At 37.2% G+C, this 10,546-nt stretch overlaps 1 protein-coding gene across 1 annotated transcript; it reads left to right on the forward strand.

Annotated features, from left to right (window-relative positions):
* The first annotated feature begins 262 nt into the window (after positions 1 to 262).
* Positions 263 to 10,464, forward strand: LOC148416281 (transmembrane protease serine 2-like). Its single transcript, XM_088428248.1, has 13 exons — positions 263 to 329; positions 1,258 to 1,375; positions 1,962 to 2,054; positions 2,140 to 2,256; positions 4,138 to 4,264; positions 4,333 to 4,443; positions 4,531 to 4,574; positions 6,236 to 6,398; positions 6,485 to 6,657; positions 7,287 to 7,388; positions 7,526 to 7,656; positions 10,066 to 10,218; positions 10,379 to 10,464. Exons 1-13 carry the CDS (start codon positions 315 to 317, stop codon positions 10,394 to 10,396), a joined length of 1,365 nt encoding a protein of 454 aa, XP_088284374.1. The 5' UTR covers positions 263 to 314; the 3' UTR covers positions 10,397 to 10,464.
* The last annotated feature ends 82 nt before the right edge of the window (positions 10,465 to 10,546 follow it).

The following is a 10,546-nucleotide window of genomic DNA, read 5'->3' on the forward strand; positions in this document are numbered from 1 at the left end:
ACACAAACATGTCGCTGAGTGTTTAGACAAGTGAAGAAAGTTCATTGTGTATGTTGTGGAGCCGAGTTGGAACACTTCAGATGTTAGAAAACGAGGCGTGTCCTCATTGCCTCACCATCACTCATTTGATCACTGATGACACAGCGTGCTGACTTTTCTTTTTCCTTTTAAGCAGCAGGGTGTCAAAAATAGGAGTTATTTCATCTTTACCTCAGCTGGCAGTGGTTACTTTTCAAATTTGATTGTGGAACATTTTTCACACAGTTTTTCCTGACAGAAATATTGAGTGAATAAATGTAATTAGGAAAATAGAAATGAGCACCAATCAGGTAAGTTTTTTTTTTTTTTTCTAATATTTGAAGTTAATAACCTGTGTAATTTCTTCCTTATTGACATGATTTCACTTGTTGCTCCTCGTTTTTGATTGACTTTGATTTTTAAGTCTGGCACTTTGAAATCAGTCTGATAAAGAGCATTACAAAAGTATCAAATTATTAATCAGGGATGAATTTCATCTTTGAATTGATCTGATTCAGTGCTCAACATTTTGCTAATCCCCCCTCCCACACACACACCACTTGCCACGCAGACCATAAATGAGATTATTATCTATAAAAATTGGACATGTATTCCCCAAACTGTATTTTTTTGAACATTGACACAAGGAGAAAGCAATATAAAAAAAAAAAAACTTTCAACAACCGTTAACTATTTTTTGGTTGTTTTTTTTTTATAGCATTTCTACAGGTTAAAGGTTTGGCTAAAATAGGTGTGTCAAACATACAGTCCGGTTCTGGCCCACAAATGGGTTTAATCCGGCCCTCGAGTTAAAGTCAAAAAATGAGCTGAATTTTTTAATAAACGAAAAATCTGAAATGTTTTATTGATTGATTATTAGTAATGTTAATGACTCATGATTAATAGTGATGTTGTGGTTTTACTATTTTTACAGTAGAAAAAAAATGCTAATAAATTTGAAGTTGTTGTTTTAAAGTTATATAAATATATACCATGATTTTGTTGGTCCGCGCCCCCCTAGGGCGGCCTGCCTCACTATTTGAGAAACACTGTACTGATGTTACAAATCGGTCACAGATTAGGGAATATATATTCTAAACATGCATATTGTCGCACTTAAAATAATGGCCTTGGTCGGATATTGTTAAAAATTCTCATGGATAATAAGAGTCATTCTTGTATTGAGCAAATGGATGAAAAAGGGACCGCATGTCTAAAATTGTACTCTGAACTCTTTAGTGGGTGGCAATTGACAGGCTGCGTTGCCCTAGCCGGTCAGAAGTGAAGCCTCAGTATATTCACCATCTGGCCCCAAAGTCTTTGACTGAAATCCCCCGCTCGACTCCGCAGCGAAAAGGTACTTTCGATTCAAAACAGAAAATATAAATACAGAAAGAATGACCTAAATTTAGTCAGAAATGTCCTTAGTCAATGTGAAACCATTAAACACAAAGCTGATGTAGCTTACGTGCAGGGAGCCATGGTTTATTTTCTTGTATGAATGGGAACAGGTTTGTGAAATGTTTAATTTGCCTGTTTGTCGCAGACTTCATAGCGCAGATGGAAGGGATACATTTTTTGTATGTGTTTTTCCTTCTTGCTTCAATCATAATATGTATTGCACATACAGTTGAATAAAATTATATCCAATGTCTAAACATAGGTCCTAAAAATTGAATGCAAAAATTTCTAACTTAAAAGTTAAATTCAACAGAGAACAGGCCTACGTAGTGCTTCTTAGGTTTTTGTGTATGGAATTGCTGAATTGGTATGATGTGCTGTTCTAAATATTTGCAAAAAGTGAAAACTTATTTTTTCATGTTTAAAAAATATGTGGAGAGGAGGGGGCTTTTTAACCTTTCGATTGCAGTGACATTTATTGGGCTTTGCTCCTTTGAGATTACCCTGTGTTTTTGATAATCATACTGTTTGCTTTGTGAGAGATTTCAAGCAGAGGTGTGTCAAGGGTAGTGTAGTTGCTGTGATCTGCTTGCTGCTCCTCTTGCTGGTCGTGGGTATCCTCTTGGCCTATTATTGTAAGTATGTTTTTGTGTGCTCCTTCTTCCCAAGGGCACAAGTCCCTGTGCTGTTTTTGTTGTTGGTTTTTTTTTTCCCCCCTAGATTCCTCCACCTGTGTGCATGGAATACCATGTGGTGGTAATACAGGCTGCGTGTGGGAGTCTCAATGGTGTGATGGAGTGGTTGACTGTCCAGCGGGCCAGGATGAAGCTCACTGTCGTAAGTAATGTCATTAAGAAATAAAATGAAGGTCAAAATGCATGCTTGGTCCCAGTGGTGGTCCGTCAGGGCCAGCAAGGCCTTCTCTGCTGGGCTAATATAACCTGACATTATCTTAACCTACAATAATTATTGGTGGAAGGGGGCTCCTCCCACCTGTGGTCCCTTCTGGAGGTTTCTGATTTTCCCCAAATTGGGGTTTTTGAGTTTTTCCTTCCCCTTCTGGGAGCTTTGACAGGGGATGCTGTTGTGTACCTTACATTGAAAAGATGTCTCTGTATGACCTCTTTTCATTCTGTGAAGCCCTTTGAGACTTCGGTGATTTAGGGCTATATAAATAAAATTTGATTTGATTTGATTTGATAATTATAATAACTATAATAAAAAAATCAATTTTATATTAAATGTATTTTTACTAAATATAGTGGACCCCCGTGTTACAACATCCCTGACTTATGTTATTTTCATGTTGCAACCTGGATTTTTTCATCCCCTCTTGATGACATTTTCCCGACTTTGCACCCAAAACAACTCATGACCCTAGGAGCTTGGCTGTATTTGTGTTGTTTTGTCTCCATCTGCAGCCATTTTTAGGTAATTACACTTATTTTCAGTTGCCTCCCTGCAACGTGTCATGACAATTCTGTTCAGCTATTGGTCGATGTCTCCTCAGAGAGATGGTGGTCTGCTATTGGTCGGCCTCATTTGTTTCAAAATGGTGAAACGGTAAAGCTTTGTTCGAGTGTGAATCGTTACAAAACCATATTTATAGTGCATTTTACTGCTTAATTCAAAGTTGAAAGGGTTAGCCCTGAGTCCCAAGATTGCTAGTGATGTTAAAGGGAGATGTAAGAAGATGTTTTATATGGAAGCGATGCTGGAGATAACCCTTATTAGGGAATCTCGGCATTAAACAAGTGGCACTCAAAGGTTATAGATCCTTTTTTTTATTTACGATGTTTTCTGATTGTGTACATGTATATAATATATACGTAGCACTTACTATACTATTTTGGTACCAATTTTTTAATATGTATGTTCAATTTTTATGTGTTTACCTGGGGTTCTAAACACATTAGCTATTTAACATAGGTTTGGATTGTCCCTCATACGGCAAATCAGCCTTACGACCCCAACCGTAGAACTGATTAATCTCGTGACACTGTATATATATTTTATATATAAAATTATTCTCCATTTTTTGTTCTTTTTGTGTCATATCCATATGGTTACGCTCCTGCAAGTGCTGCAGTTTTAGTGTAGAGTTTTTAGCCAATTAGAATTCAGCTAACGTGTGTCGCCAGGCAGACTTCATGTGTGCCTGAGCCCGAAGGCGCTTGGGCATTCACTTGAACATTTGAAGGCTTCTGTGCAGTGTGCAATGACTTATTGTGTACGGGCCCATATTTCTAATAGACTGCTGCAATAGCCAATTGAGTCATAAGATCGACATTAGAGGCCTCACGTTGAACGTGATGTAACTGGGCGCTCACTGCAGGAAGGCGGTGCCATATTGATCCACCATGTTTAACGGTGGAAGTAGTTAAATAAAAGATTACACTTATTACACTGGTTGAATTGATTGCTTTATCGAAGAGTCATGAATACATTCACAATTTAATACAGTATACAATAAGATGAAGTTAACACAAATGTATATATTTTGTGAACCCATTCTATGCCACATTTTTTAAGAGTATCTGTAAGTATCTGGGATTTAATGTCCGGAATCTTAAAAAAACGTGAAAATACATTTCTGGATTTGAATGAGTAAATAACCCAAATTATTTCATGGACCCCCTGCAGTCAGGCCATGGACCCCAAGGGGTTCCATTTTGAGAATCACTGTCAAGAACTGCTCCGCTTTCTATCTGTGACCAGTGAGGCTTCGTGGCTCCGCTTTCCTGCTTCAGATCTTCACTCAAGCCAAACAATGGAGAGCTGTTTGTTCTTATGGCTGGACGGCTCAACAAAGCCAAGCAAGCTGCAGGGACATTGGCTACAGTGGGTAAGAAGACATGTTGTGTTTCACGCTCCATGGATGTGTTTTAATCAGGTTGTTATTTGCATTGACAGGAGCACAGGTGTTACATCAGGCCTACATGAGGCGCAAGCTGATGATGCGTTCTTGATGGTGAAATCGGACCCAAACCCGCATTTACCCATAGTGCAACAGCTTGCTCTAAGGTTGGCAGAATGCTAAACTTAAAAACATAACTTAAAAAACATATCAAATAAATAAATCTCTATCTTTGTTTTCTTTACCTTCAGCAGCAGTAACTGCCCAGGCAACACGGTGGTGACACTGCGATGTACAGGTATAGCTTCTCATATTTGTACTTTTGTTCTTATGTATTTGTAATGTAAGTTGTAATCAGCAATGCTATGTATGTTGTTATCAGCAATGCTGATACAGCTGTACCTTCACTTGCGAATGCTTCTTGTTACAAAAAAATCAGCTTACGAATCGCCTTGGTGGAAAAATTTGGTTTCTACTAACGAGAGAAAATTAAAGATATTAAAGGCGTCATTGTTGGCATATTAATATGAGACACGAGACACCAGCGCTCGCACTTCCCACCCACAATTTACACTGTAGAACAAATAAACATAAAATTGACATTAGCTTCGACTAACATTGGACATATTCACATCAAAACACATATACCACTTTGAACTGTCTTGTCTGACGTTCATGTTGTTAGCACTTCTGCAATGACATCACACAGGAAGCACTTCACATAACTCTTAAGTAAACTTACATGTTCAAAATGATCTAAAACATAAATATGATTGTTCATGTGGATTTGTAAATGATTCCTGGATTACTGGAAATGTACTTTAAAAATGTAGAAAATTAAACATCCTAAAAATGTGTCTCTGCACTCATCACTAACACTTGGACCATCTCAAGGCAAACAAGTGAACTGCATTCATATTATCAACTGCTACAATTAATATGATTAATTTAAAGGGTTTAGGAGCGTTTTTCTTTTTTTTTTTCAACTGTTACAATTAATATGATTAATTTAAAGGGTTTAGGAGCATTTTTTTTTAATCATTCTTTACATTATATATTTTGATTATTGTGCACTGATGTAATTCTAATATGTATTTGTTACCATTTCTGATGCATTCAAAAATAATTTTCATTAACGGGTTTAGGAGCATGTTTGGGGGCTTGGAACAGATTAGGCTATTTGCATTTAAAAAGCAGCTCGACTTGTGAAAGATTCGCATGACGAAATTACTGGTAGACGTACCACTGTTATTATGTGCTCCATAATATTGGCCGCCATAATGCATTAGCACTACAGTATATCTAATGCAGGACAACTCTGGACTTTTTAAGTCAAATTCAAAAATGTACATGAAGTTTCACTATTAAAGGATGGTGGGGACCAAATCCCAGGTTTTGCTGTCTTTGACATTTAAATTTTGCACATATGGTTACCATTTCAGTGGACCACGCAAGTTCAGACGCCTTTTTGAAGGCCAAGACTTCAGCGTATAGGTTTGAATTGGATTTGGGTTAAGGTTAGGGTAAGGGTTTCGGGTTAGGCAATCTGTCGTGATGGTTAAGGTTAGGAGCCAGGAAATGCATTGCTGTCAATGAGATGTCCCCACTTTGTTTGAACGCAAACGTCTACTAATCTTTTTTTTTTTTCATACACTTTTAATTACAATTTTAACTTTTTGGCTCTTGGCAAATGATAGTAGAAACCTAAGGAGGCTGTTTTATGTCCAAAAACAGACATTTCTGAAGTCAACTTTTTTTTTGACAATAACTCAAAATATCCTCAACATATGCCCGGTTTTGTCAAAACGTGCGAATCAGTAAAGTAACCAAGTTATTTTTTGCTTGTAAGAATCGCTCACGCCTCGAGACTAATGGAGAAAATGCATTTCGAATGAGCAGTGTTGAAGAGCATATGAATGAATGCTTTGTTGTTTCTCAGCTGCTCCTTACTCCCTTCAGATTGTACAGGAGGAGTGAACTCCAGCATGGCCTCCAGGAGCAAGCTTGCCTCCCTTGGGACGTGGCCATGGCAAGTCAGCCTGCAGCTCGCAGGCTTCCACCGTTGCGGAGGTGCAATTATTTCCCCCTACTGGATTGTCACAGTGGCCCATTGTGCTCTAATGTGAGTGCTCACGGGTCGGAACTTGCAGTTATCGTTGCCCATTGCGTCCTTAAAGCTGCTCCTCTGTGTTTGTGCCTCCTCTGCAGGTCGTCAAGTCCTGCAGACTGGTCAGTGTACGCAGGGTTTGTGGAACCTTTGGGCATTCACTTTAACCCTGCTCACACTGTAAGCCGTGTCATTGCTCACGAAGGCTTTGACGAAATTACCTTCGAGAATGACATCGCTCTCATGAAGCTTGGCAAACCTCTCGACTTCACAGGTACAAGGCGACCAAGCTTACCTCCATTTCTTCCAAATATGCCGGACTTAAAAAAGTGTAGTCTCAATATGTACAAACAAAAAATATACAAATCCACCCAGCCTTTTTATATAGTACTCAACTGAAGAGGAACGAAATAATCAAGAGGAAATACACAAGTAACAATTCTCTGTTGGCCAATCAACAAACAGCTGTGTCTCAATCTATCCATACACAAGCATGTACAAATAACTAAAACAAAAATAATAGTAATAAATTATTTCCAGGTGTCAAACTCAAGGCCCGGGGGTCATATCCGGCCTGCCACGTCATTTTATGTGGCCCGTAAAATACTAATTTTACTTCAAGTATCTGGCTAAAATACCAGACTTGCAAATTGTCTTCAACTTTTAAAATCTTGGGATGAAAAGAACAACCATTCTTTGTCCCCAATCTCTCTTTTGAAAGGTTTTTACCGGCCTCTGATCTCAAAACTTTGTGTGTCAAACACTCAAAATTTGTTTGACCACAGTCATTGCGGCACTCTGACAGAAACGACAACGTGGCTCACCATGAGTTTGACACCCCTGAAATAGATGAATATCCTAAATGAAGTATTTTTGATATACTGAATGGGTTTGTCTCGATAGCCTCCAGTAATGTTGGTCCTGTATGCCTCCCAAATGTTGGTCTAAACATCTCTGTCCCACTGAATGGCTGGACAACAGGATATGGTGTTTCAGTCGATGGAGGTAAGAAATTACAAAAGCTGCTATCTGGCTTAGTCAATGAAAAATCCACTTAATAAAAACAATGAGACAAAATTTGAAAGCAGGTCGGGAAGCCGGAACGTGAAGTTGACATATTTGCATCATATGTTGTCCCTCAGAATCACCGTACTTGGTCGAGGATCATGTCTCACTCACGGATACTGCGGGATGTGACAGCTCTTACAAAGGGACACTATCGAAGGAAATGCTGTGTACCAAACGGGTGCAGACCGGATCTGACGCGTGTAAAGTGAGGATGGCTACATACAGCGCGTCTTTGCAGTTGACATGTCACAAAACGGTCCTTGTAACTCCTTGTAAAATACTTAGGTTGTGCGCCGTTGACAAAAATACAGCTATACTTTTTTTTATGAATGAAATGACACTCGTGGCCAGCCCTCCTCTTAATATTAAGCCAATCAAGCACTGTAGTAATGTAGCTTTACACACACACACATATATATATATATATATATATATATATATATATATATATATATATATATATATATATATATATATATATATATATATATATCATATATATATATATATATATATATATATATATATATATATATATATATCATCTTTTCACAAAAAGCAAATTTTCTGCTTTTGTCCAAAATAACGTGGTGTCACTCAAATTTCCTCTTTTCAAACAGTGATTACTATAGAATGGATGGAATAAGGATCTTGCTTTCTTTTTCGAGATGGAATCGAGATGGAATCCAATTCAAATACTGTAGTACCACCTATGTGTACATAGTCAGACAGTACAAAATTCTGTGGACCTTGAAAGATGCATCAAAATGCTCAAAATTGTCTGTTACCCTTTTTGGATAACACTTGGCACTGAAAGAGTTAACTCTGTTGTTGATGTGCAGATCAAGACTAAAATATTGCTGACTCACTCCATCATCATCATATTCTTGCTCAGGTTGTACAGCAATTTTGCCTTCACAAGTATTCAAAATGCTGTTTGGAAGGTTAGTGGGAAAACAGCAGAGGTGGACAACTTACATTTTTTGCTGGTTCGGCATTGGTCAGAGCCCAACCCTGTTTCCATCATCGTCAGTACGTCATTTTTTTAAAGCTGGCCAAAATTGTAATCGACGTTTGCTCATACTAATTATTTTTTCCGTTTTTATACTTGGACTTAAAGTTAGCACCATGTCTGTGGTTCTTCAAGTTACACTGCAATTTAAACACACCTCAAGAATATAAGTGTAACACGAAAACAAAGCCAGCTAAGGGGTTTAACCTATTAATACATCATAATATTTATTAACCCACATTTCATCTCACAGAGGATCATGTTCATGTTACTGAAATGGTGTATGTCGGTTCTCATTTATACCTGCATGCCCCACAACTATAGAAGACAGTTTCATTAACATGTGTCTATATTTTATCTGTAAGATATATACACTACAAGTGACGGAGCTATGATGGACATCTGACGTAATGTCTATCACAATGATTACGACGACGGATGAAAAATGCAATCCTGACAGTTTGACTTTTTTTTTTTTTTAACATTCCTGTCATCATTGGTTCATTGGTGCAACGGGCATCCGTCAGTGCTGATGAAGGACAGTGATCAAAGTGTTTTTTTGTTTTGTTTTGGTGCTTGCATTATCCAGGTAAAGATGATTAAAAATGTGGAGCTTTAAGCAGCATTAGTAATAGAATAAATACATGATTAATAATAGCTTGGCATTTATCATGGAGATCATCTCCTATTGATTTTCAGTATTAAGCTGTGCTCAAGAATTGGAAATGTGGTGAATTACTACATTAGACTAGGTTTCACTAAATTATCCAGTAAGTTTTAAAATGTAGGTAGTGAGAAAATGAGTTTTTACTATATTTGTAGTACTTTATTTAGCTTTTTAAAAAATATATACTGTGGCTCTTAAACAATATTTACTGACAGTTTCACTTTTGACTGAACACTTTGGATCGATGTCTAATCATCATGTTTAACATCAGTGTTGGGAGTAATGCATTTCAAAAATAATGTAATTACTGTAACGCATTACTTTTTGCTGCAACACGGTAGTGTAATGCCTTACACACACAAAAACTAGTCATGTTTTACTTGGTTCAAAGGACAGTAATGCGCGTTAAAATGCATTATGATATATAGCCCAAAAAATGCTTCGAAGCCCGTTAAATTTATTTTACACTATTAATTAAAGCATTTGATAAAGTGAATGCTGTTCATTTGGTTGCCTTGAGATGGCGCTGGTTTATTGTTGGTATGCAGAGAATCTTTGTTTATTAGTTCATTTTTATTTTACATTTCCAGCAATCTGGGCGTGATTTACACTTATAAGTACATGGGAGTAAGAATATTTATTTTGAGATCATTTTGAGCATGTAAGTTTTCTTAAGTTTAGTTTAAGGTCCTGCCACCGGGTGTGTAATGAGCATTTAAAATGTCAAATCCATATTTCTAGCTATGTTGGTGAGAGTAATGTAAAAGTGATCCATTAGTAGTGTAATGTAATTTCAAATACATTAATATTATAATGTAACTAACAACTTTGGATTTACAGTAATTTGTAATAAATAATGCATTACAAATACAGAAGAAAAATACTCAGTCATGATTCATAAGTCAGATAGTGTGGATTTTGATTTTTTTTTTCAGACCGACAGTGGTGGGCCTCTGGTGTTGCAGAGGGACAGCTTATGGTGGCTTATAGGCGAAAATATTTGGCCAGAAAGTTGCATTGACCTGAACAAAGCTGGTGTTTATGGCAACGTTACCTATTTTTTGGACTGGATATACCATCAGATGAAGGTAACTATGCAGTGAGATCAGTTTTTTTTTTGTTTTTTTTTTTTTACACTGATGCAAAAGTGCCATTATTGTTGATTGATGTCACGCCAAAGGAGAACATATGCTTCATATGTTTTGGTGGGAGAATTTTTATACAGTAACATTACATTTGTATTTGCAGAAAAATCAAGATTACTGAAGACATGACCTCGATCAGAGACGTTACAGATCGGTTGCCGCTACTTGTTTCCTTCCTGAATATTTTAAATATGGCATCATTGTACTTACTGCAAGCTCGCAGTTACGTAAGATGATGGTTTTCGCTAATTTCTTCACACATTTTAACATC

This window comes from Hippichthys cyanospilos, chromosome 11 (genome assembly GCF_059441005.1).
Source record: "Hippichthys cyanospilos isolate Australia breed blue-spotted pipefish chromosome 11, RoL_Hcya_1.0, whole genome shotgun sequence".
Taxonomy (NCBI): domain Eukaryota; kingdom Metazoa; phylum Chordata; class Actinopteri; order Syngnathiformes; family Syngnathidae; genus Hippichthys; species Hippichthys cyanospilos.

What these genes read in the sequence shown, in the direction of transcription:
- LOC148416281 (XM_088428248.1), top strand. An exon ending in CCAGGATGAAGCTCACTGTC is followed by an intron (nt 2,257 to 4,137) that starts GTAAGTAATGTC and finishes ATCTGTGACCAG; the next exon opens with TGAGGCTTCGTGGCTCCGCT. An exon ending in CCGGATCTGACGCGTGTAAA is followed by an intron (nt 7,657 to 10,065) that starts GTGAGGATGGCT and finishes TTTTTTTTTCAG; the next exon opens with ACCGACAGTGGTGGGCCTCT.